Source organism: Galeopterus variegatus, unplaced genomic scaffold (genome assembly GCF_000696425.1).
Source record: "Galeopterus variegatus unplaced genomic scaffold, G_variegatus-3.0.2 Scaffold29, whole genome shotgun sequence".
In the NCBI taxonomy this organism is placed as follows: Eukaryota; Metazoa; Chordata; class Mammalia; order Dermoptera; family Cynocephalidae; genus Galeopterus; species Galeopterus variegatus.
In genome coordinates, this window is record NW_007726140.1 from 139563 (window position 1) to 165268 (window position 25706).

The 25706-nt window shown below is 36.2% G+C and overlaps 1 protein-coding gene across 1 annotated transcript in view; it reads left to right on the forward strand.

Moving 5' to 3' along the window:
- Positions 1-25706, forward strand: part of PGGT1B (protein geranylgeranyltransferase type I, beta subunit) — a 56518-nt gene that overhangs the window by 17859 nt on the left and 12953 nt on the right. The window contains exons 3-6 of the mRNA XM_008569844.1: positions 7844-7911; positions 10012-10163; positions 11484-11616; positions 21566-21611. Of these exons, the coding sequence (XP_008568066.1) occupies positions 7844-7911; positions 10012-10163; positions 11484-11616; positions 21566-21611 (399 nt within the window). The remainder of the gene's footprint in view (positions 1-7843; positions 7912-10011; positions 10164-11483; positions 11617-21565; positions 21612-25706) is intronic.

A 25706-nucleotide genomic window follows, 5' to 3' on the forward strand; every position in this document is an offset into this window, starting at 1 on the left:
CCACCACCAGGCTGCAGGAGGCGAGGGCGGACGCAGCTTGCTTGAGAAAGAATCGGCTTTCGTCCGAGCCAGGAGATCCGACACAAACATCTTGAGAAAGATCCACCCGGTGGCCAGAAAGGGTGCTGTGGAAAGAGTACCGCTGATCCTTCGGTCTGGCGTCGGGGTTGTGGATGACAGAGTGGAAGGAGAAGTAGGGGGCGGAGCCAGGCAGTGAAGGCCGGTGGGGAGGAGGCGAGGAGGATGTGGGAGAAAGCACACGTTTCTGGGCTCTCCATGGCTGGACCTGAGTTCTCCTGTCACCGTTGATCCTAGGCTTTCCTCCCTCCATACATTCCTTAGAAAGTGGGACGGAGAAGTGAGGCTGGGTTCGACTGCCCAAACCGTGTATCGGTGCCGCCAAACATAAACAAAACTTTCGCTGGTGTTTGATGCCTTTAGAATTCTCCTCAGAAAGCACTTTATTTTATTTATTTAATTATTTACTTTTATTTTTTTAAAAGATGACCGGTAAGGGGATCTTAACCCTTGACTTGGTGTTGTCAGCACCACGCTCAGCCAGTGAGCAAACCGGCCATCCCTATATGGGATCCGAACCCGGGGCCTTGGTGTTATCAGCACCACACTCTCCCGAGTGAGCCACGGGCCGGCCCAGCAGTATAGTTTTTTATCCTACCTGACATTCTCATGGATGCTCTAGTGGGCTGAAAAGGGGCCCCACAAAGATATGTCCACCCAGAACCTCAAAATGTGGCCTTATTTGTAATAAAGATCTTGGTAGATGTAATTAAGGTAAGAATCTCAAGATGAGATCATCTTTAGGATTTGGATGGGCCCTAAATCCAATGAGTAGTGTCCTTATAAAAGAAAGAAAAGGGAGACTCAAGGCAGAGAAGAAGCCTTTGTGTAGACAGAAGCAGGGATTAGAGTGATGCATCAACAAGCTAAGGAATGCCAAAGATTGCCCACAGCTACCAGAAGCTAGGAGAGAGCCACCAGATTCTCCCACAGAGCCTCCAGAAGGAAGCAATACTGCTAACACCTTGATTTTGGACTTCTGGGCTCCAGACCTCTAAGAGAATAAACTTCTGTGTTTTCAAATCATCGAGTTTGTGGTAATTTGTTAATAACCTCAGGAAAATAGTACATGTCCACAAACATACATGTAGAAAAATGTTTGTTTTGGCATTGTTCATTACAGTAACAAATTAGAAGCAAAATAAATGCTTCTCAAAAGTGAGACAGTTAAATAAACTATGGCCCAGTAAAGGATAATATGCAGTAGTAAAGTGATTGAGGTAGATCTATATATGTACTGACATGAAACTCTGTCATATACAATTAAGTGATAAGTTACAAACACTCAAGTGTTTTAACAATCTATGAATATAAATATATAGGAAAATCTCTGAAAGAACACATAGAAGATCTTTGTGGAGGAGTAAGTAGATGTGAGCAGAGGTAGGAGAGAATGGCAAGGTAAGATAATTTTTCTTATATATCTGCATTTGTTTGCAATAAATATGTTTTTGTATTTAAATTTTTAAGTTAGAAAAAGTCTTAGCTTAACTTCTCTTTAAAACACAACAAAAATAAACAATTAAAAACTAAAAGTTATATGGTTATACACAAATATTGATTTTTTTTTAATGGCAGAAATAATGCATTATTTAATGTTTTTTCATTTTAAAAGCACTGCCACACACTTCATCGAATTTGTTCTTTAATCAGCCTGTCTCAGAAGAGGAACTGAGAGGCAAAGTGATTAAAAGACCTACCTGAGGCCTCACACAGATGTTAAGAGATAGAATTGGACTGAAATCTTGGGCTTCTGACTCCAAGTCTCAATACTGTTTTACTGTTTAAGTATACGAGTCTCTAGAGGAGACTATCATGTATGGCACTTAAGGACATTGTGAATATTTAATCATAATTAACCCTGACTTCCATTTAATTCCAGGATTGTAAAGACCCTAGTGGTATCCGACTAATAAGTGTGTGGTCAGACCATTGGAGAGTTGAGCCCTTCTCATCAACCTCAGGAGGAAATATTTAGGAAACACAAGGGATCAGACTGGGAATTGTGTATTCCCTTCTCTGACAGAGGATACAACCAGAGAATTTTAGAGCTAGAATGTAGTGAGAAATATAGTCCTTCATTTCACAAATGAGGATAGTAAGGTCCAGAGAGATTAATAATTTGTCCACAGTGATACAGCTAGTTAATGCTAGAGAGAAGATTATAATGCAGTTTTCTGTTTCCAGTCTTTGATATTTTGTTATGCGAACTCTGAGGCTATCTTATGGCTTTAAAGGAAAATAAATCCAGTATCCTTAATAGATCGCTTATAATGTTAGGATGAAGTGTTTGGAAATGTTTTTGATATTAAAAGAAAAAATGTTTAATGATTTCATTTTTTAGTAGATTTTTCAGATTGCTGCCCTTTTTTAAAATAACATGCTTAAGGGGCTGGCCCAGTGGCGCACTGCTACAGTGCGCCGCTTGGGAAGCGCGGCGGCGCTGCCGCCGAGGGTTCGGATCCCACATGCAGACCGGCCGCTCACTGGCTGAGCGAGGAGCGGGGGCAACACTGAGGGTTGCGATCCCGTTGCCGGTCCCGGTCCGGTACGGGCGTGACACTGAGGGTTGCGATCTGTTGCTGGTCACGAAAAAAGACAAAAAAGGAAAAAAAAAAAAAATAACATGCTTAAAATGTAAGTATGGTTTCATGTGGCTAAATCAACATTTTGCAGATTTTAAAAATTATAGAGTGCTGGTTTTTTGCAAAGATAGTGTCCAACAGTGTTTGTTTATATCTCCAACTGTCCATAGTAATATGTCTGGTAGGCCATTCCACATTTCACGGTCCATGTGCAGTTCTGAATTCTCAGTTTGCTATTTTGTTGGAGGAGATACTATTTAATCTGTAATCTCTATGAAAGAAAGTCTCCTACCTGCCTTTTTTTTAATTGGTTTAGATCTGATACTAAAACTACAATTGCCTTCAAACAATGCAGGAGTTAGGGGTGCCCGCCCTCCACACAGTCAAAAATCTGCTTATGAGTTTGACTCCCCAAAAACTTAACTACTAATAGCCTACTGTTGACCAGAAGCTTTACTGATGAACAGTTGATTAACACATATTTTATATGTTATATATGTAATATGCTGTATTTTTAAAGTAAACTAAAAAAAAGAAAATGTTATTAAGATCATAAGGAAGAGAAAATACATTGACAATACTGTACAGTAGTCACTGACTAAAAAAAAAAAAAAAATCTGCCCATAAGTGGATCCTCACTGTTCAAACCCATATTGTTCACGGGTCAATTGTAATCTGAAATTTAGAAAACAGATGCAGAAAAAACATTTTCTTAGCTACAGAATTTTTGAGTTACCTTGTCTGGGTCTTTCTTGACATCCATAAACAAGGAATTGTGTAGGACGTATACTCTTAATAGGAAACTTTATTATGTTCCTTAAGACCTGTGAAGAATTGTTTATATATTCATAAAATATAAATGTTCATTATATAAAAAAATTGTCACATTCCTCACTTGAATTCTGTTTGCTTAATGCAAAACCTAACTTTTAAAATGGAGATTAGAAAGTTAAGAACACGATTAAATCAGGTTTTGAATTACCTTTAGGCAGCATGGCTACCATTAATAGTGTTAGCCCAAGAGTTGTCCTTTATTAGAAGCACCTACATCTAATTTTGAACGTATTTTTATTTTATCTCTCACAGTACAATTGTCTCTGAATAGGGACACTAGATGGTGCTATTTAATAACCTCTGAAGAAGTTTAAACTTTACTTGTAGCATGCATCCAGTCACAAATTTGGAATGAATTGCATGTTTATACTTTAATAATTATCATGAAAAAGTAAGCTTACTAGAATTATAAAGGAAAGTACAATATCAGACAAATCTTGACAGAATCAGAAAGGAGTACCTAATGAATATTCTAAGAGTGGTGAAAATTTGTTACCCCTTTATGAGCATCATTTTAAGACATTAGGATTTAAGCATGTGGTTGATAACCCAATTTAATAAGTAATTTTGCTTGGATTTTTTAAGTATTTAACTTCCCATAAGAAATATTAAGATCTCTTTTGTTGTTTATATTGAAATAAACTATTTCTGTTATCCAGCTTCATAGTACACAGGCAGTTCAGAAGAGGTCAAGAAATATTAACATTGTCCTTTCCATGTATTGTGATGTTGGTTCCTAAGATCATAAATGCATTTTTCATGATAACAGTATGTACTCTCCTTTTTGAAAAGAAAGAAAGGCATTTTTTACTTTAAAAAACTTCCCTGGATAAATTACAGCAAAAGCTGTTAATGTCTTCCTGTTTCACTTTTGATAAAATATAATTAACTGATTTTAAATGGGTACTATTTATTAAACGTTGGTCACTGTGCTAGCACAATCTAAACATGTCCTTTAACCCTTACAAGAACCCTGTTTTTAGTTCAAAAATGGAGGAAACTGGTGCAGAGTGGTTGCTCCTTGCCTTTAGAACACAGTGCTAGGAAGAATGAGTTCTTGAGTTTGATTCCAGGTGTTCATGCCAAAATCTCCTAACTTTATATGGTATTTTCAAACATCATTATTTCTGCTGCTTTTCAGAAAAATTATTATTATTATTTTTTTTTCCTTTTTTTGTCTTTTTTTGTGTCCAGCAATGGATCGCAACCCTCAGTGTCGCGCCCATACCGGACCGGACCGGCAACGGGATCGCAACCCTCAGTGTTGTGCCCGCACCTCGCTCAGCCAGTGAGTGGGAACCGGTCTGTATGTGGGAATCCGAACCCTCGGTGGGAGCGCCACCATGCTCCCAAGCGGCGCACTGTAGCAGTGCACCACCGGGCCAGCCTCTCAGAAAAATTATTAATTTCACTAAGTTAGAAACAGAAATGAGCAAACAGAAATGCCAATTTATTCATTTACCTCCAAAGAAATATTTCACTTAGAAACAAGTATCTTATTGAACGCCTACTATATGTCTGCCTCTATGTAAAATACCTGACAGAATTGTATGTTAGCAGAGGACTCAACACAGGCCTGGGAGTATAAACTCAGACCTGAAAGCTACAATCAGAATTTGCTTCATCAAAAGTAGAAATGGGATCCGATTTTTATGAAGGACTGTCAGCAAGTTGGTAGCTTTAAAGGATAACCTTTAAAAAGGCAATCCTAAGGGGAAAAAAAAGAAAAGAATTGATTTTGAAATTTTAAGCCATATAGGAAAATACACTGTTTGACACTTCCCCTCACCCAACTAGAGAGGGATTAAAACAAGTGATGATAAGAGGATAAAGACATCCATAACTTGGTAAGATTTTTAGATTTTAAAAGTATAACATTACATTTGATTTGAAATATGGAGGGTGTGCTATGCAAAATTCTAAAAATATCCACCCAAGATTCCTGTCTCTTGGTTATTCAAACACTAAATACTGCTGTGAAAGGACTTTGTAAGTGGGAGGTAAGGTTATATTAATCAGCTGACCTTAAAATATGGAGATTATCCATAGGCGATTTATGTCCAGGTGGGCTCAGTATAATGACATGAGCAGAAGAACACAGAAGAGTTGGTCATAGAAATGCAGTAAAAGAAGGCAGAAGAGAGAAGGGAAAGCCAGAGAGAGTCTAATCATGAAAGTGATTTGAGTACAACTGCTGACTCTAAAATAAGAGGCACACGTGCAAGAAACGGCAGGAGAGGCTCAAGCAGCTGAGGGGGTCTCTTAGCTGACTGCCAGCAAAGAAATAGAGACCTCAGTCCCACAACTGCAAGGAATTTGATTCTGCCAACAACCTGAATGAGCTTGGAGACAAATTATTCCCCTAGAATGTGCAGTAGAGGATGTGGCCCTGCCAACACCTTGATTTTAGCCTGGTGAGACCTGTGTTGGACTTCTGACCATACAGAACTGTGAGATAATATATGGTGTTTTAAGTTGCTAAGTTGGTGTTAATTTGTTATAGCAACAATGACTAATAGATAAAACAAAACTCACCCTTGTTCATGTTATTCCATATAATTAATATTTTATTTATTCCCTTCCAAGCTTTCTTGATATGTGTCATTTGTTTAATTATAAACATAATAATGCACATATATTTTTGTATTCTGCTTTTGCTCTTGATCATATGTATTCTGCATGTTGCTACATAGTGTTACTAATTATTACTTTTTTTTTTTAAGATGACTGGTAAGGGGATGACTTGGTGTTGTCAGCACCATGCTCTCCGAAGTGAGTGAACCGGCCATCCCTATATAGGGATCTGAACGCTTGGCCTTGGTGTTATCAGCACCACACTCTCCCAAGTGAGGCATGGGCCAGCCCTTAATTATTATTTTTAATAGCAGTATAATGTTCCCTTCAGTAGATATAGCCTAATATATTTAACCTATTGGACTTCTATGTTGCTTCTAAATTTTCACCATTCTTACACCACAGTGAACATTTCTGTGCCTATAACCTTTCTCATATTTGAAATTATTGGAGTAGATTCTCAGATATATCATTACTGGGTCAAAGGGTATGAGCATTTTTATGACTTGTTATATATTGGTACGTCTTAAATGGCTTACCAATTTTGATGTCTTTAACAGGGATAAGAGAATCATATTCACTGAAATCATTATCACCATTATCTATTGGCAAAAATACATTTTTTGCCAATAGAAGAAGATTGGTGGAGAGTTTTAAATTTAGTTGTTCCTTATTTGATCAAAGAATTAATGTGTAAGCTACTATTCTAAGTATTTCTAGGGATAAAAAGGTGAATAAAGTACAGTGCCTGATTTGAACATGTAAGAGAGTGAAAAACTGTTATGAATTAGTCGTGGACTAGTCATGAGCCGTATAAAGACAGTTTTTAACATCAGAGCCTATTTTTAAACCAACTTGATTTTTTTAGTAGCTGTGCATATAGTCCGCTGATCATACGTTCTTACCTTCTGCATCTATCATGCTGATTTCTAATAGCTATCAAACCCATAATCATTGTAGATGTAACTGTTTTCTTAAGTTTCCAACTCGTATTTTCATTGATATCTTGAAAAATGAAAATTTTTAAATGGGAAAAAAGTGTGTGTGTATAAACATACTTTGAGTAGAGACTAAGTGCTAACTTGTTCTGTATATTTCAAAGCTTAGTGGATTATTGGACTCGGAAGGTCTGTCTGACTCTGAAAAACAGCATGTGTATTTTCTCTGTGGCTGATGAACAGTTCATACTGTTAGCTTGCTCACATGTAAAGAAGCAATGAGTTAAAGTAAAAAGATATTGAATGGGAAGTCAGGATTCTCTACCCTGTTGCGTCATTAGTGTTACCTTGTATGTGTCACTTAACCTCTGGGCTTCTGTTTCTGTTCTATAGAAGGGAGGTTTGAGTATGTTGATCACGCGAAAAATTATTACATAGGAGAAGTATGAAAGCATTTTGTATGTATGAGGTGGGCTCTAAATAAAAGTTACATGGTAGGAAATCTTAATTTTTTCTGGATCTGGTGTGGAAATTAAATGAGGAAATTCCCATAAAGCACCTAGAATGGATCTGGCACATGGTAAGCATTCAACATTAGCTAGCATGAAAATGGAGACAATAACAAAGCTTTGGTACAAAAATACTGTTTCTGAAAGATTGTATAATTAAACTGCTTTAGAATCTGTACAAAAATAGGGGCTGGCTGGTTAGCTTAGTTGGTTAGAGCATGGTGCTGATAACACCTGTACCAGCCAGCTGCCAAAAAAAACCCAAAACAAGAATCTGTACAAAAATAAGGTATACTTTAAACAAGCAAATGCTTTTATTTTCTAGGATCAAATCTAAATCGCTGTGGTTTCAGAGGATCTTCATACCTGGGTATTCCATTCAATCCATCAAAGGTTGGTTCCCTTTGGGTCAGAAGGAAGGAGAAGGAATGTGGGAAGATTTTAGTGAGAAAGAAAACTAAAAAATTATATAAGGGTACTTCAAAAAGTTTGTGGAAAACTGAATGAAAAGATAATGTAAATGTTTTCATAAACTTTTTGAAGACCCCTCATACAGAAAGAACCACACTTCCAAGTTTCAATATAGTTAAATATGGTCATGTACCACATAACTTTTCAGCCAGTGATGGACTGCATATACTATGATGGTCTCATAAGATTATAAAACCATATTTTTACTGTACCTTTTCTGTATTTAGATGCAAATACTTAACATTGTGATACAGTTTCCTACAGTCTTCAGTACAGTAACATGCTGTACAAGTTTGTAGCCTGGGAGCAATAGACTATACCATATAGCCTAGATGTGTTTGTGTAAGTACACCTTGTGATGATCACACAATGACAAAATTGCCTAATGAGGCATTATTCAGAACATCTCTGTTAAGTGATGCTTGACTATACTGTCTAATAATGTGTATTATACACTGAAACCCCTCAGGGAAAGCTATAACCACCTTATTCCTGGAAGAATGTGCAGTACATATACACCCAGAAATTTCTATAATCATTATGAAAAATTGTGTCGTGTGTGTGTGTGTGTGTGTGTGTGTGTATGTGTGAAAATTACTGGTGATTTCCTGGAAAAATGGAAAATAGAGCTTTCAAGTACTTTTATACTTGCTCTTTATGAAGCCAGTAAACTTCTGTGTATTCTGGGAGGACTTCATATCCAGCTCTCATTTCTTAGAAATAAAAGAAAAACTCTTCTCAAGGTAGTTATTGACCCGAGTAGTGATTAATTTGATGACTTTTATGACAATAGGTAGAACTTCCTCAGAGCTTAGTACCAGCACATGCCAGTTATAAAAATCAGTGAGTTCTAACAAAGTGAGGAGATTTTTTCTTTTTCAGAGAAGCAGACCTAGAACAAGCCTGCTATGTGTTCTATTTGTGCATAAAACACCAATATTTTTCTACCGTTGAAAGTGGAGAAAAACTTCATTATTTTTTCTAAAGAGGCCTCACAAAATAGAAAGTTTTTCCTTGATGGAGTCAGTCTGCTTATACAATGGTTACAAACCGGTATCTGGTTGTGCTGAGTATTGTGAAATTTTACATGTTCCCAGTGAAATCATCTTTTAAAAATAACCGGTTAATAGATCAGCTGATAATTTTTAATTAATTGTAAAACTCTAAATGTTTTTGTATACTGTGGAATGTAAAGTCATTTGGCATGATAAACCATTTTTAAATTTTTATCTTTGCCAGTGCCAACTGCCAGAGTCTTTACAAGGAGTCACATATTTCATAAAGCTTAAGAAATCTTTGATAACTGTTTATCGTTCTTTTATTGAAATACTCAAATGAATCAAACTAATCCAACCCACATTGTGGTAATATGAGTTTCTTAGTCTGACTTCAGAGCTCTGCCTGGGCAATTTTACTTATAGACAATTTTCCAGTTTTAGTATTTTGAGCTCTTCTTTGCATTTCTTTTTTGTTTTTTGATATTATAAGTGCTAATGTTTATTAGAGACTCAAGTAAATTTTATGTGAGCAGAGTGATAAGGTTTTTCAACTATATTTTTAAATTTTTTATATGGTGATTACCACTGTGGTATTGTAGATTTGTACTATATAAAACAATTTTTATTTCTTTTATAAATCTTCTTTGTTTAAAAGGCTACATGCTTTTATGATGTTCAAATAAATTGGTTTATTTGAATATCATAACTACATCCATAAAACTTGAGTTCTCTAAGATAAATTTAAAAATTATGTAGCCTGGAATGTATGCGATCATACTTATGTTGAGATATAGGAGGGTACTTTAAAAAGTTTGTGTTTCATATTATCTTTTAATTCTATTTTTCCACAAACTTTTGAAATGCCCTTGTATATCAAATGGAGGTTTGTTTTTTACAATTAGATATGTATACAAATCTGTATGAACAACACTTAATTTTTACTGTTTACTAAAACTTCATGTCAAATTACTTAATAAAATGTTTTCATTTCAGTTTATTAACATTATATTAATTTTGAATTTAGAATCCTGGAACAGCTCATCCTTATGATAGTGGCCACATAGCAATGACCTACACTGGCCTTTCATGCTTAGTTATTCTTGGAGATGACTTAAGTCGAGTAAATAAAGAAGCTTGCTTAGCAGGCTTGAGAGCCCTTCAGCTGGAAGATGGAAGGTATGAATCATTCTCTGTTACTTTTTTTTTTTTTTAATAAAAATAATTTGGAACTAAAAAATGGGTATAATACTATACGAGATCTTTAGAGGATTATAGACTGTTATTAGAACCACCTAAAGTTTACTGTATTCATAGTTAAGTGCTTAATTAAAAAAGTGATCCAAGATTTCTTGTGTAAATAAAAATGAAAGTAGTTACAAGAGCAGAACTCCTTTCTCCTTTCTCTTTTTCTTTTTTTTAACAGACAATAAATGCATAACTGAATTGTTGAATAGTTTCAGTATTAAGATCTACTTTAATTTACCTTCTAGTTGGAAAAATGGATATTTTGAAGTAAGCATACATTTAGTTTGAACTTTTATTTATCAAGACATGCTGATTGGGGGAGAAAGGGATAAATGTTGTATTCTAGTGTAGGTAGTTTCAGTGACATTTTTAAAGGATAGAAAAAAAGACTATGTTCATTAATATTTGGTGGTTTGTGTGGTGTATCTAAAGAAGAATCTTTCTAGAGTTTTAAGATAAGAAAAATTTTTTTAACCTGTGAATGATAAAGCAGTAGTGATGCTGTCTGAAGAAAAAACTTGCAAGGAAATTCTGCTATGTTGTTACATCTTTGTGTTTCATCTATTCATATCTTATTTTCCTGTCAATGTTTTCAAAACATTGTTCTTGATGAGGGAAAAATTAATGTAGGCATATAGAATTAATTGATATTAATTGGAAATACTATAAAACTAAGTATTTACCTCAGCTGGTACATGTGACTAATATCGCAGTATTTCTGTGTAATCTTTGACTACGGCTGCCTTATCCTTTTTTTATAGTTATGCAACAATGACTTTTACCTCTAAAACTAATTAAATATGTAAAAATTCAATTAAAACATAATATGATCAGTTAATTAATGGTTATCTATGTATAACATTTAGAAGAAATTTCACATAGCAAAACTTGGGCTTGGGAATCTTTACTACCCAATAGGTTCCAGGTTTTACCTGCTACTTTTTCTGGTATTAATTCTCAACTCAATGTGCCACAGTTGTCCCTGGCTGGCAGCAGATAATCTCACTATGATTGGTAGTATCTGGGAATGGGTAACACTGGTAGATTGTAAAACTACCCAGGAATCAGAACTTTGGAGTAGAGTGATGATTTAGAGATAGTTCTTTATTATTCAAGTTAATAATCCTATTTGTTATTGAACAATCAAGTAGAATATGTTTTTTTAAATAAGTAGGTATTTCTAACCCCCCTGCAAAAAATTTAAGGTATAGCCGAGTGTTAATAGAAAATTATATTGGTTTTATTTTTCAGTTTTTGTGCGGTACCTGAAGGCAGTGAAAATGACATGCGATTTGTTTACTGTGCTTCCTGTATTTGCTATATGCTCAACAACTGGTCAGGCATGGATATGAAAAAAGCCATCAACTATATTAAAAGAAGTATGGTGAGTTATGTTGATAAAGTGGACTATTTAGTTTAACTTATTACTGGTATATAAGGGCTGCAGTATAAAGTATGCCTTGTCTCTTTAACCAAGAATTTGCAAATAAGGGCTGTAAGATTGCTTTCTGGGTACATCACGTATCAGAACATAATATAGAAATAATCTTAAAAGGCAGATTGACTCCTTCGCCATTAAAATGTAAATGTAATCTGATTTTGTCTAATGAAGCAATGTCTATTAGAAAAGGATTGGTCGTCCTTAGAAGAAAAAAATATTCTTAAAGACAAATATCAATAGCTTATCCTAGCAGGAGTTAGTGGAAAGCCCTGTTCACGAAAACTGGAAGATTATGGCGTTTCTGGTGTGACTATTCCTGTATTGGTGTGAGTTTCTTAAACCATTTTGGCTAGCAAGACCCAAACATAACAAGACTGAATGGGCTAACAACAGTTTTTTGGATAATTATTGTTTTCTTAACACTTTTTTTTTTTAAATCTAAGGTTTATTTTAAGGAGAATATCAAGTAGAAATGTTCTTTCACACAGTACAATTTAATCTTTTTATTGGCAGTAGTAGGAAAAGGTTAGTCTCAGCTCAGATTATCCTTTGCCTTATTGTTTCACCTTTTATAGAAAACTAGGGAATTAGAAGTGCAGCTTCCCAGATTTACTGTTTCCCAAATATGAAGTTTTTAGTTTTATAGATTAGAATATTTCAGGGTATTAATTCAACTTTTACTAGTCAGTATTTCATAATGAAAATGTCTGTAAGTTCTTAGAGGAATAGAATTGTTTTTAGCTGAATGTATAACTGGATCAGATTTTGTAGAATCTATAATAGCACAAATTTTAAAAAGCCTGTGGATGCATAAAGAAGAGAACCTTCAAGAAGTTTTAAGAAAAAGATTTGTCTTAGATAGGAGGGAGAGTGATATGCATTTTTGGCATGAATAGTGAAGAAGTAATACTGTCCTCTCAATGCACTGTATTTGGAGGTATAGCATATTGATTTGCTCTATTATTGCTCACTTGGTTAAGGTGGTATATGCCAGAGTTTTCTCTATAAAGTAAGCATTTTTCCCTTTGTAATTATTCAGTATCTCATGGTGAGATATCTGGAGACTGTTAATATCCTGTCCCTCATCAAACTTTTATCCACTAGTGTTGTTAGCATGTATTGATGATTTTCCAGCTCTAGCATCCCTTCTGTAAATACCAGTTGAAATTCTATTGTTAGAAAAAGCTTTCTCTCTGCCTTCATTTATTTATTCATTTCTTTACTTATTTATTTGTATCACTGAGGACTCTAAATTCTTATTTCATTCAAAAGGTTGTAATCTGATACTATCACTTTGATGCTCAGATTTTCCCAGATTCAGCCTGTGAGAACCTCTTCAAGCAGGCTGTGTGCCCTTTTGACATGTTCCCTTTATTCTTTGAGGATCTCCTTTCTTTCTGGCACAAGATATTTCAGGTTCATCTTTCATTTTCCCAGCCTCAGCCCTAGAATCAGTCATTTCTTCAAGGAGCCCTGATTCTTCTAATTGGAGGACAATGTTTAGATACCAGGATATAATTACTAGGTGTTTTCATCTATATTGGAATGTCATTGCTTCTAGGCCTTCTTTCATCAGGCAGAGCTATGAAATGTATGTATGTGTGTATACACAGACACCCCCCTTGCACTTGCACACACATAAGCATGCACAGACACACATAATGTGTTTCTATATTTACTTATCTATCTCTATATTAAAAACCATTAGTTCATACTTGCTGCCTTGTGTTGCTTCATCCCCCACGGATTTGTCACCCCACTTCCCCTGGGTGATGGAGATGCAAAGGATTACTCAAAGCCCATCTCTACTGAGCAGTGAGAAGCCCCAAAGTTAACTTTCCCGGGACCCTCCAGCAAGAGGGATCCCTTCCTTGGGAAAATTAATGCCAAATTGGGGTTCTCTTCTTGCATTTATTTTCCAGACCAGGAAGTTACAGGAAGAGACATAGGTGGGGTTAGAGTTTAACAGTATAGGCTGGTAACTTTCAGTGAAACAAGCAAGATGACATTGCAGTAGACAATTAAGTGATCTTATCAACACAAGCTTGATCTTAGCAAACATTCCTTCTTATAGCAATTTCTCAGTATCTTTACATAGCAATCAGTAACTAGTCTGTCTTTGAGCCAGCCACCTGCTGTGCCACAATTCTTATCTTGCAACGAAGACTCACTAGCCTGGGGAAAATTTCCTGTCCTTGCAATGTCAATATTTGAAACTGCAAGGCTTTGGAAAACCAGGCCCTGTGAAATACATATGCTTTATTGTATATTCCACACATACTACCTCAAATTTCAATCCAACACCACAGGGTTCATTTTAATTTTCCTCCTTTCATTTGTAACTCTATTCTCTGACAGTGACAGACTTGGCACCCATTACACAGAATACATTGGTTCTTTCTGTTTTGAGTCTGAAGGTATATAGTGAAAATACAATATTTAAGAAATATTTGGGTTACTTCTTTTCCCCCTTTAATATGATTGTGTCATTTATTTGAAGTACAGTTAGGTTTATTTGTTTCCGTTTGGATTCAATTTTAGGCTTTACCCACATTTAGGTCTCCCTGCCAGCTTTGTTGATTTTATTTATTTACTTGATATGTGAAACATTAACTTGGTTCTGAACATTAGAACTATACAAAAAGATACATTAAGAGAAGTGTGGCTCCTCTGCCCCCCTCCAAAAGTCCCTTCTATCTACCACCCCCCTTTTTAACCCTCATATTTATGATCTTGGTCCCATTCACTCTATAGATAGTTACTATTGTCATTAGTTTTTGGTTTATCTTTTCTATATTTCTTTTTGATGAGAAGATACATATATTTTTTTTTTCTCCTTTCTTACTCAGAAGATTGCATAATGTAGATACTTTTTTGCACTTTTCTTTTTTCACTTAACATTATAGCTTGAGAATCGCTCCTTATCAGTTCATAGAAATTTTCCTCATTCTTTTTCTTTAAGTTTTATATTACTTCATTGCATGGATGTGCCATGGTTTTTTTGACTACTCTATGTGTAGAGCATATATTTTTCTTTTTTTTTTTTTTTTTTGTCTTTTTTTGTCTTTTTCCGTGTCCGGCAACGGATTGCAACCCTCAGTGTTGCCCCCATACCGGACCGGGGACCGGCAACGGGATTGCAACCCTCGGTGCTGCTCCCACGCCTCGCTCAGCCAGTGAGCGGGAACCGGTCTGCATGCGAGATCCGAACCCTCGGGCGGGAGCGCCGCCGCGCTTCCCAAGCGGCGCACCTATCCAGTGCGCCACCGGGCCGGCCCAGAGCATATATTTTTCAATTAGCAATGTTGTAATTAATAACCTTCTGCATATCTATTTATGTATTGTTAGAGATATATCTTCCAGGTAAATTCTTGGTAGTGGAATTACTTGATCAAAAGATAAATGCATATATAATTTTAGTAGATATTGTCCAGTTTCTCTCCAAAAAAGACAGACCAATTTGTTTTCCTACCAGTGGATGAGGGTGCCTATTTTCACATAGCCTTACCAGTGAAATGTTACTCTTTTTTGATTTTTACTTTTTTTCCTGATGTTTGAAAATTATATCTCACTGTATTTTTAATTTGTGTTACTTTTATTATGAGCAAGATAGACCATTTTCTTAACTTGAGGGCTATACAAAACCAGGACAAAAGCAGATTTAACTTTTGGGTCATTGCTGACCCCTACTTCTGGTTCATTATTTTGCTATTTTTCTTTAGGTAGTCCAATTTTGTGTATATTTGTTCTTTTTTGTCTTGCATCTCAACCACTTTCTCTCTGACCTTTCTTACTTCTTTATCTCACTTTTTTGTGTGTGTGTGTGTGACCGGTAAGGGGATCGTAACCCTTGGCTTGGTGTCGCCCACACCGCGCTCAGCCAGTGAGCGCACCGGCCATCCCTATATAGGATCCGAACCCGCGGCCTCGGTGCTACCAACACTGCTGCACTCCCATAGCTGCACTCTCCCGAGTGAGCCACGGGGTCAGACCTCTTTATCTCATTTTTATTCTCTTGGCTGTTTTCTGCCTTTCTTCTGTGTTCCTTATTTTTTGAGACTATTTTTCCTTAGGCATCCTGTAATTTAGTCTTCATTTCTTACATTATTTTGTCTTTTTTTTCTGTTTCTTTACTGAAATCATTTAAATCTTTATTTCTTCCTACTGTTTTTCCATTTCTGTTTTTAATTTTTAATTTCCTTTTCATATTTCCAAGTGCTTGTTCGAGGATGTGTGATTGAGTTTGGATTGCTCTATACAATTTTCTTCTATTTTATGCCTGTTTCTTGGGGACGGGGGCAGGTTTCATTTACTGAGGTGTTTTCATTTGTTTGCTGAGTTTTTATTTCAGAATTACTTTGTATATAGATTTTTTCTGTTTCTGTTTAGTAATTTTACGGATTTTTTTTTCTTATAAGAATTCATAGTTTAAGGGTGCTCTCTTTTTAGTGCAACAAAGTATGATTTCTGTAATGGGTGGCTTTTTTAGTGGTGGAGGAAGGGTCGTGTGTTCTATGATTTTCTGGTAGCAGAGGAGTTTCTCTTGTTTCTTAGATCTCTAAACTTTACTCTTTGGGGTTTTCTTTTCTTACCTACCTGATCTTCAAAGGGACTGTCTCCCTTCCCTTCCTTTTTAACTTTCTTCACCAGGAGTTATGCCGTTTGAGCACTGCCATCTTGACTTGCACTCTCTTTTAAACCTCTTCCCTTTAGTCAGTGCTGTGTTGTACTAGGCCTCTTTTAGTACAGACCGTCCTCCCTTTGCATGGTAGTGCCAAACTATAACAATAACCATACAAGCTGAAATGATGCAAAGTAATTTTAATCATCAAAGAGAAAAATTATGATTGTTCTGTGACCTTTAAAATGTTTTGCCAAAGGGCCGGCCCGGTGGCGCACTGCTGTAGTGCGCCGCTTGGGAAGCGCGGCGGCGCTCCCGCCGAGGGTTCGGATCCCACATACAGACCGGTTCCCGCTCACTGGCTGAGCGGGGCGTGGGGGCGACGCCGAGGGTTGCGATCCCAATGCCGGTCCCGGTCCGGTACGGGGGCGACACTGAGGGTTGCAATCCGTTGCCGGACACGGAAAAAGACAAAAAGCAAAAAAAAAAAAAAAAAAAATGTTTTGCCAAAACATTAAAAACTCTTACTGTTATAATTTATAGTTATGAATGTATAGAGAATGTTTTTAAATAGTAAAAATCTATTTATAAAAAAAAGTTACAGATGTATAGAGAATGTCTTTAAATAGCAAATCAATATTTAGTACACTGTATATAAAACATTAGAAATATTGAGGATTAAAATGTTTTATTTCTTTGTTCGAACAGTGCTTTGCCTTCTGATTATATAACTTACGATATGGAGCGAGCATCTTTTCTGTGTCTTGGCAAATGATCATACTCCTTTCTAAGTGTGAATCAGCTTTCAGCATTTTATAGTTTGTGTTTTCAATGTTGTAAAATATCTCTGAGAATTGCTTGTATGTGAAGTTTTTTGCCAGCAGCACTTTTCTAGAACCTCTTCATCTGAATCATCTCAGCCCCTTTCCTCATTCATGTAGGTATTTCTCCTTCACTTAGTTCTTCTGACTGTATATCTAGAGTCTCAAACAGCAGCGTTGTCAATATTCTCATGATGGCTACTTCTTCTATAATTCTGTTTGATTGCAATTTCATTTTCAGTGTTCTCACCTTTTCTTTACTGCTCTTTTGTCTTTGGTGGCCAGTCCCCTCTTTTGGTTATGCCTTTTTGTAAAATGTCATGTGGGTTTATCACTAAGTGCCAAAGAGACAGCACAACCATAACCTTTGCTCTCTGTGAGCTGAGTAAAATGTGCAGTGACCAATTGCTAACAGACTTTGAAAAAGATTGGTCACTAGGGCCAGCCTGTGGCTCACTTGGGAGAGTGTGGTGCTGATAACAGCAAGGCCACGGGTTCGGATCCCTATATAGGGATGGCCAGTTTGCTCACTTTGGAGAGGGTGGTGCTGACAACACCAAATCAAGGGTTAAGATCCCCTTATAGGTCATCTTTTTTTAAAAAAAAAAAAAAGATCACTAATCATGATGCACATCTAGTATTTATGTAGTGATTTGTTGACTGTAGAGCTAGCAGCAAAGTTTGTGCTTTTTGCAATTACAATTAATACACCAGATTACTGAAATTAGAACTAAGTTGTGTTATTTAAACCACGCTAACTGGAATTTATGCATATTGCAACAACACAAAACGAGGACTGCCAATATTTTCACACTTAGCGTGGACTTCCTCTTTTAGGCAGTGATTAGCTAAATCTCAGGTCTACCATTAGCTCCACTTCTCTCTCTTCCTCATTATTTTTCACAGATCACCCTTGCTCTTTGCAAAGGTGTGGCAAGAGATGTGAGAGGTGGCTTGCTGGGATTTGGGTGTCTTTTTTACTGTAGTCAGATAATCTGAAGTTCGAATAAGTATTCTCGCTATGGTGTGATTTGAGTTTTATTAGCCTTATTCGTATTGTTTGTTTGTTTTGTTTTGTTTTTTTTGTGACCGGTAAGGGGATTGCAACCCTTGGCTTGGTGTTGCCTGCACCGTGCTCAGCCGGTGAGTGCACTGGCCATCCCTATATAGGATCCGAACCCGCAACGGGAGCGCCGCTGCGATCCCAGTGCCGTACTCTCCGGAGGGCGCCACGGGGTCGGCCCTTGTATTCAGTTTTGATTTTGGAGGTTATGTGGGGAGATTGAAATTTACTTAAATGGTGCTATAGGCACAATTATTTTTGGCAACCCAAAACTACCTCAAAATAGATGTTTCATATTTATAATGCTTTGTGAGTTTAAAATCATTACATTTTCTTCTAACTTATATATACTTGCAATAGGAGAGGAGTAAGAGTCAGAGCTTTATACTGGGTAGAAATTGAATATGCTAGTACCATCTTTTAACAATATGTTCTCACAATATGCCTAGTGCATGCACTTAGTGATTTGGCTTGGTGAATAAGACAAAATCATGTACTTCAAAATGCCTAGTTCTGCTGCTGTGTGGGGGAAGAATGCATATTTTAGAAGATATAAAGGAGAAATAAAGTGTTTTTTAATAAATAGAAATTTATTTGTCACATTTTGGAAGTTGGAAATCCAAGATCAAGTCACCAGCAGGTTGCATGTCTGGTGAGGGCTGCTGTCTGCTTCCAAGATGGTGCCTTGTTGCTGCATCCTCCAGAGGGGAGCAATGCTATGTACTCACATGGCAGAAGGGGCAAAAAGGGGCAAACTCTCCCCATCAAGCCCTTTCATGAGGACAGCTAATCCCATCATAATTGTGCAGCCCTCATGACTCAATCACTTCCGAAAGGCCACACCTCCCAATATTAAACACCTCCCAATACTGGTGCATTGAGGATTAAATTTAACATGAATTTTGAAGTGAACAAGAACATTCAAACCATAGCAAACACATTACATCATGATAATAGTACATTATAAGAGTTTTCATATTCGTATTTCTTGGGGGCATATTAATATTTCAACTTTCGTATTTATGGGATAAGAGCCATGATAGATATTGCTAGGGGCTCAGCTTTGAAATAGTCATTATTTAGTTCTGCTCCTCTTTAAAGGATCTCAAACAGTTTTAATTAAATCATTCTGAGACAGCAAAGTAAACTATTCTGCTTAGGTCTGTCTCCAGATGTGGTGACTTTTTAATGTGAATATGAATGTTATCAATATTTGTATAAGCAAACTAAAATTAAGAACTGATACTGAAATTTATATATGTTCAATCATTTTTGTTTTGGAAAAGGTCCTCAAGCTTAAAAATATGTAAACAACTCTTTGCTGTTAGTAAGAACTACATTGCAGCAATGGAGGAGAGTGCTCACGAATCAGGGTCTGAGAACTACTGCATCTCAGTTACTAATGCATAATAATGCCAGACTTTTTTTTCTATACCAGAGTGTACCCAAGATCTCCCCCAAGATTTGTTATGTAGACAGCAATGGAGGTGGAAACTAACATAGGAATGATAAAAGACACCTCAATGTTTGTTTAGAAGGGATGAGAAAGGTGGACCTTAGCATCTAGAAAACTTCAAAAAGGCAATTGGGAAGAAGTACTGACAGGACATGTTTTAAAGAAGGCCAGATATATATTTGAAAAGAGGTTAAATAAACATTTGAAAACAAGAGAAGTCACAGTATTGCTTCAGAAGAAAAGAAGGGAGTGTGGAAGTTGATGATTTGTATAGGCATCAAAATGTTGGTTCAAAAAAGTAAAATCTTTGTTAATTGAGATTTTTAGAACTTTTAAAATATGTAGCCTGAAGGGATCTAGAATGCTACATGCAATTCAGTGGTTCTCAATAAATATTAGCCTTGTTTTGTTTTCCTTTTTCTGTCCCATCAACTGGGTTTGACAGTATCACAGATCATTTTGTAAGGACCTTGACTAAAATCTGCCTGTATATTTTATATATTTATGGAACTATGGTGTAACGACTTTTAACTAACTAACAGTAGGTCATCTATCAGGGTGGGCTTCTGAGCCCTGTGAACTACAGTATGCTACCAACCAGTAGTCAAAGGAGATGTCCGACAATAATGTGAGTGGTTTCTTCAAGCTCTGACAAATTGAAGTAATTTTGATCGAATACCTAGATCCTGAACTAAAGGATATTTCAATACCTGAACTACTAAATGACCAACCTTGGACAATGTGGACCTTTCTAAACTTGCTGAAGAGCATCCTCCTCAGGAGACCAGCAAAACAACTCAGGGGCTCCTTCAGACACACCTACTCCTATGTATACAAGTTTGCAGGTTAAAGTCCCTCTCTTGTCCTCCAAGAAGGAACATTTTCTTAGCTACCGGTAGAGAGTCAAGATAACAAATGTCAATCCCGAAGACAACCGTACAAATAGGACAGAGTGTGTATGTGTATATGTGTGTATACATACACACATACACAGGGAATTTTTAGGGTAGTGGAAGTATTCTGTCTGACACTGTGGTTGTTAATACATGAAACACATGTCAATACCCATAGAACTTTCAAGCACAAAAAGTAAACCTTAATGTTGTCCTTAAAAGAAACTGATGCTAAGTGCATACAGCAAAGATTTATTGAACCAATATGATGACTGCAACCAGGGAAACACATAGGTCACACTGAGAAATTTGTTCCTAAGATTGCAAGAAAGGTCAAAAGAGAGAGAAAGACAGCCTTACCTAATTACATCATCAGATTTTCTATTGGTAATACATGACTTATAGATTTGGGATTTTTTACTAGGTTACATTCTATTTACAGGGATCTAGGGTGAGGACAAATAAGAATTCTAGGTTATTGTATGGCTTTTTGATGCCATTAAGTATGCTTCTAAGTAAAAATGGTCTTATGATAATGTTTTCCAGGACAGGTGGACATGATTAATGACATCCCGGATCTCCCAAGGCACTATAATTTATCTGACCTGGTCAAAGCAGATTCTTTGGTTATCAGTGTGTACAAACTTTTAAAAAAATATGTAGAAGCCTGGGGGAATCCCAGGATGGAATGCCTAGTATAACAAAAGAGTATCACCATATTACAAATTATGAAACAACTTCTCACTGAGAAGGATAGGGGAAAAGGATGTTGACCTAAGTAACTTTGGAAATGGGAGGAGTCATCAAGACACAGGTATTGTGCATTGCACTGTGCTTTAGTTGATGAAGTTTCCCACAGAGGTACAAGCAGCAGTTTTAAAACCACTATTCATGTATACTAGAATTGAAAAATTATGTAAATAGATGGAAGAAGTAGAAATAAAATTGGGACAAAAAAAGTAGTGCAATAAGAACTAATTCATTTATTATTATCATTATTATTTCCCTATTAAACTGAACAATGTTTTTATTTTTCAGTCCTATGACAATGGGCTGGCACAGGGAGCTGGACTTGAATCTCATGGTAAGACATTTTAAAATAAGTGAATGTGTAGTTTCTTTTGTTTCTTTAAACAACACCATGATATCTTCAATGTGGAAGACCTCAAAAGCTTGTTTCAACTCTTGGTGCGGCCTGATTATTTTCTTTGTCACTTTCCTACTTCTCTCTTTTGACATTGTTGCACCTGTATGAAGCCTCTTAGGTCAGCAGTCATTCAGGGATTATTCAGACCATCATGTTCATGTAATATTTTCTAGTAGTCTATTCAAGTGTTTTCTATATGAAAATGTCTTGGGATTTTTTTCTTAACCTATTGTTAGAAAATAACAGGTTTTCTTTTTTGGCATAACACTGAAAGGCTATACCACATAGATGCAGAATATTAAACATGAATCAATTTATGAAGAAATGAAAATTTGTGTTTACCTTCCTTAATATAATTACCCTCAGTCATGGTCATAAAACATTTTGCTGCTTTGTATATGTTCAGTACAAACATTAACACAGTCTCTTCTTTCACATTTTTTCTCACTTTTAGCAAAACCAGAATAGTGAGATGATAGTCAGTGAATTCGTCAGCCTATCAATAGCCTGAACTCTCCTGTATTGAAATTTCCACAGATCATGGAGGTTTTCTGAGTGAACTTCAAGTTCTTCTTCATCACAGCAGTTTTGTGTGGACTCACCTGTTGTCTCCATCCCTCTGCTAGCATGGTAGAGTAGAAAGAGTAGATCAGTGTTTGGATCTCAGCCCTGACACCGGCTGTGTGACCCTGGCTCCTCACTTAATCTCTCCAAAGGTTTCTTCACCAACAAAGTAGAAATAATTGTATCTTTCTTTAGGATTGCCATTAGGTTTATAAGAGATATGGTGAAAGTGGTTTGTAAACTACACAACATGTACAAAAAGATATTTTTAACATACATTCCTTGACCTCATATCTTGGTATATTCCCTGGGACTTTGTCCTATCAGGTATCTCCTCCTCCTCTCCCATCTTCACTCCTTCCTTCAATTTAGATATTTTTAGAGTGTGTGTCACTAAGGGTTATGTAGAAGACTGTCTTGGATCTTCCTCTGAAGCCATACTATAATTATGACACCATAAATCTTGTGTGTGTCTGAGTCTATATGAGATTGGGAGAGTGGGGAGCTGGCAATAGCAATTACGTTACTGGTCATCACCAGGCAAAAGTCACTGACAAGCCTTCTTGAAGCACTGGCACAGGTGGACAAGTCAGACCTTGCAGGGGAAATCTAGAAAGCCAGGCACATCTAGCTTCCAGAATGTGACTGTGGTAGAGAAGTCTGTGGAGGGCTGTTGCTATTGCTTCTGTTTGTGGGCCTGACAACATCAAGGCAAGAGTAAGAAGAAACTTGGATGCCAAGTTATGAGAGAATAAGGGCAAGCTGGAATCTACTAGTACCACTGCCTTTGTTGCTCACCTCTTCTAAACTTCACTTTCGCCTTATGAATCACACAGATTTCTCTAACTTCAGACCTTATAGAGAAGGGGACTCTGGAAAACAGAGTTCTAGCTTAGCCAAGTTGACACAGTACAGAACCACCACAATAATTATTGTCATTTTACTCAGAGAAGTCACTTGCCTAGTAGGCTCACATGTCAGGTAAGTGTCACAACCCACTTTAAAACCCTATTCTTGCTTAGCAAGTACCATCCCGCCCATGGTTAAGATCCTTAGTTTAGTTCTCTGTAATCCAATTCCAACCTAGTTTTGTAGACCCACATGTGAATGATCCCTTCCATATACTCTAGGCCGTAGAGAAAACATATTCTCCAAGTATTTGCACATGCCGTTTCAGCTGTGGACTTTGGTAATACCCTTTTTTTTTTTTTTAACTGAAATGCTTCTCCTCCACCTGCTTCTCCTTATTGCCCTTTTTTTTTAACCTTCAGTTTTACCCATCTTTCTATGCCTGGTTCCAGTGTCACCTTCTCTAAAACCTTTCATTGTCTTTTGTCCCCTCCAGCCCTAAGCAATTTCTCCCTCTTCTATATTCCTGTTACACTTTGTTCATACTGTTTTTATGGTTCTTGTCTCCATTTACCTTGTCTTCTCTGCTAGATTGTAAGCTTATCGTGTCTTATACATATCTTACTCCATATGCCCTTGGATGTTGTAGTTATTCAGTAGTATTTGATGAATTGGTTATCCTATATTCCACTTTGCATCCCTAGCGTGGAAGGCTGAATTTGGAATGTGTACTTCTGCTGCTGTTTGATAATGATCTAGTTTCTTTGTGTACTTTTCTTCCTAATTCTGCAATCTAAATATTATTTAATATATTGTTTGTTTCTTTGTTTTGGGTTTTTTTTTTTTTTTTTTTCCTATTCTTGATTGTACTGCTGTTCCCCAGCTACTGCTTAGCCTAGAGTCCATCTGTCATAACAACTAAACAGGCATATTGTATCCTTCTAGGCCATGATCATCAAATGTGTTTCTCTTTATCCCATCTATTCCTTTATGATAGTACAGTTCTGGGTAAAATATTTGTGTGTTTTGTAAGAACTGGATTTTCCTACTTTGCTAGGGATAAAACTATTTTTTATTTTCTCTCAGCATTCAAAATATAAAGGTTCAAATAAATTAATTTTATATCATGATTCTTTTAAAATATGTCTTACTTCTTAATCCAGAAGGGAATTGTTAAAATCCCTTTTGCCTAATTCCATCTACATATTCAACTCTCTTGAATATACTTCACTTTACCTTTTTCATGTGGTGTTTAAGTGTAAAATGCTGTACTTATTTATGTACCTATTTAGTTTTCTACTATATCTCTAGATGTATGATTGTTGACCACCTTAAATTACACATTTCAGAGGACATGGATTCTTTTCAATAACTTGGTATATACAAATGCTGAGAAAATGCTTAAAATTGAGTTGTAAAACCTTATGGGAGCAATAAGTTGATTTATAACTGTTAAATTGTTAAAATATAAGTAGATCATAGCATATTAAACTAGAATCAGGCACACATCCTTTACCTTGCACCTGGAAGAACTGAAATAGGTTGTTAAGAGAGAACCTGTACGGTCCCTTTTGGCTGCAATGTTTTATGACTGAGGTATTCTGCATACATTAATTCTCCATATAATTGAATCAAACTTTTAACCATTTCAGATGGAAACCTTTGTTATTATTCTCTTATTTCCATGTGCCTTAATATTCTTACTGTTACATGCCTTAAAATTAAGTTTTTTTCATAGTTTCTTAAACTAAGGCATAATGAACACAATTTAACCTTTCTTGATGAATTCAGATTATTATTATGAAAAGTAATTCTAGTATTATACTTTAATATAGCGATGTAATGTTCTTGAAGTATTTTGAAGTGGGTAGGAATCATTGACCTAACCCAATATAGCCCCAAAAGGATATTGTGATTGCGTTCTTGTGCCTGTTTTTTAATAGTGTTTCTTAATCTAGTTACCGTCAAGATGTTACTTGTCTTTTCTTGCTGTTTTTATGTCTGCCTCTAATATCCTTCTAACATACCATTAATCCAGGTTTTTAGAAGTAGTTTCTTAGAGTTTTGTGTAAAACAAGAGATTCTTTAGGGCCACGGGGCTTACCTGTTGGTAAATGAATTTTAGCTTAAAGCATAGACTTTTGTAATGACTCTTCTTGGCTATGCAGAGCCCTAACTTAATTCTGGAGTTATCATTTTTAAAATCTGAGATTTGGATAAAGTAAAGAGTGTTTTTACTTTGAATTGTGCCAGTTTGCTTTAAAGAATCCTAACAAGTAGTTTGGAGAGTAATACTTAAATGCCTCTTTTTATTCTTGTAGTTAGTTTTAAAGGTTACATACTGTCTGTTAGAGATTTTATATTTAATGATATAATAATAACTGAAATCATGGCCAGATTATCATGAAAGAGAAGTTAAAACTAGTGAGTCATTGAAAAAGAAATAAGATTGATAATTGCATAATACAAATTATTCTAAAAGGTTGTGACAAATTTGTTTTACTTTTCTGTTTTAATTCACTCAAGACTCACATAATTCTCCCAGTTAATTGGGGTAAATTCTGAAGATTAAATAGTTCTCGAGTTTTCTAGAGGGAATGCTCACATTTCCTTTGCCAG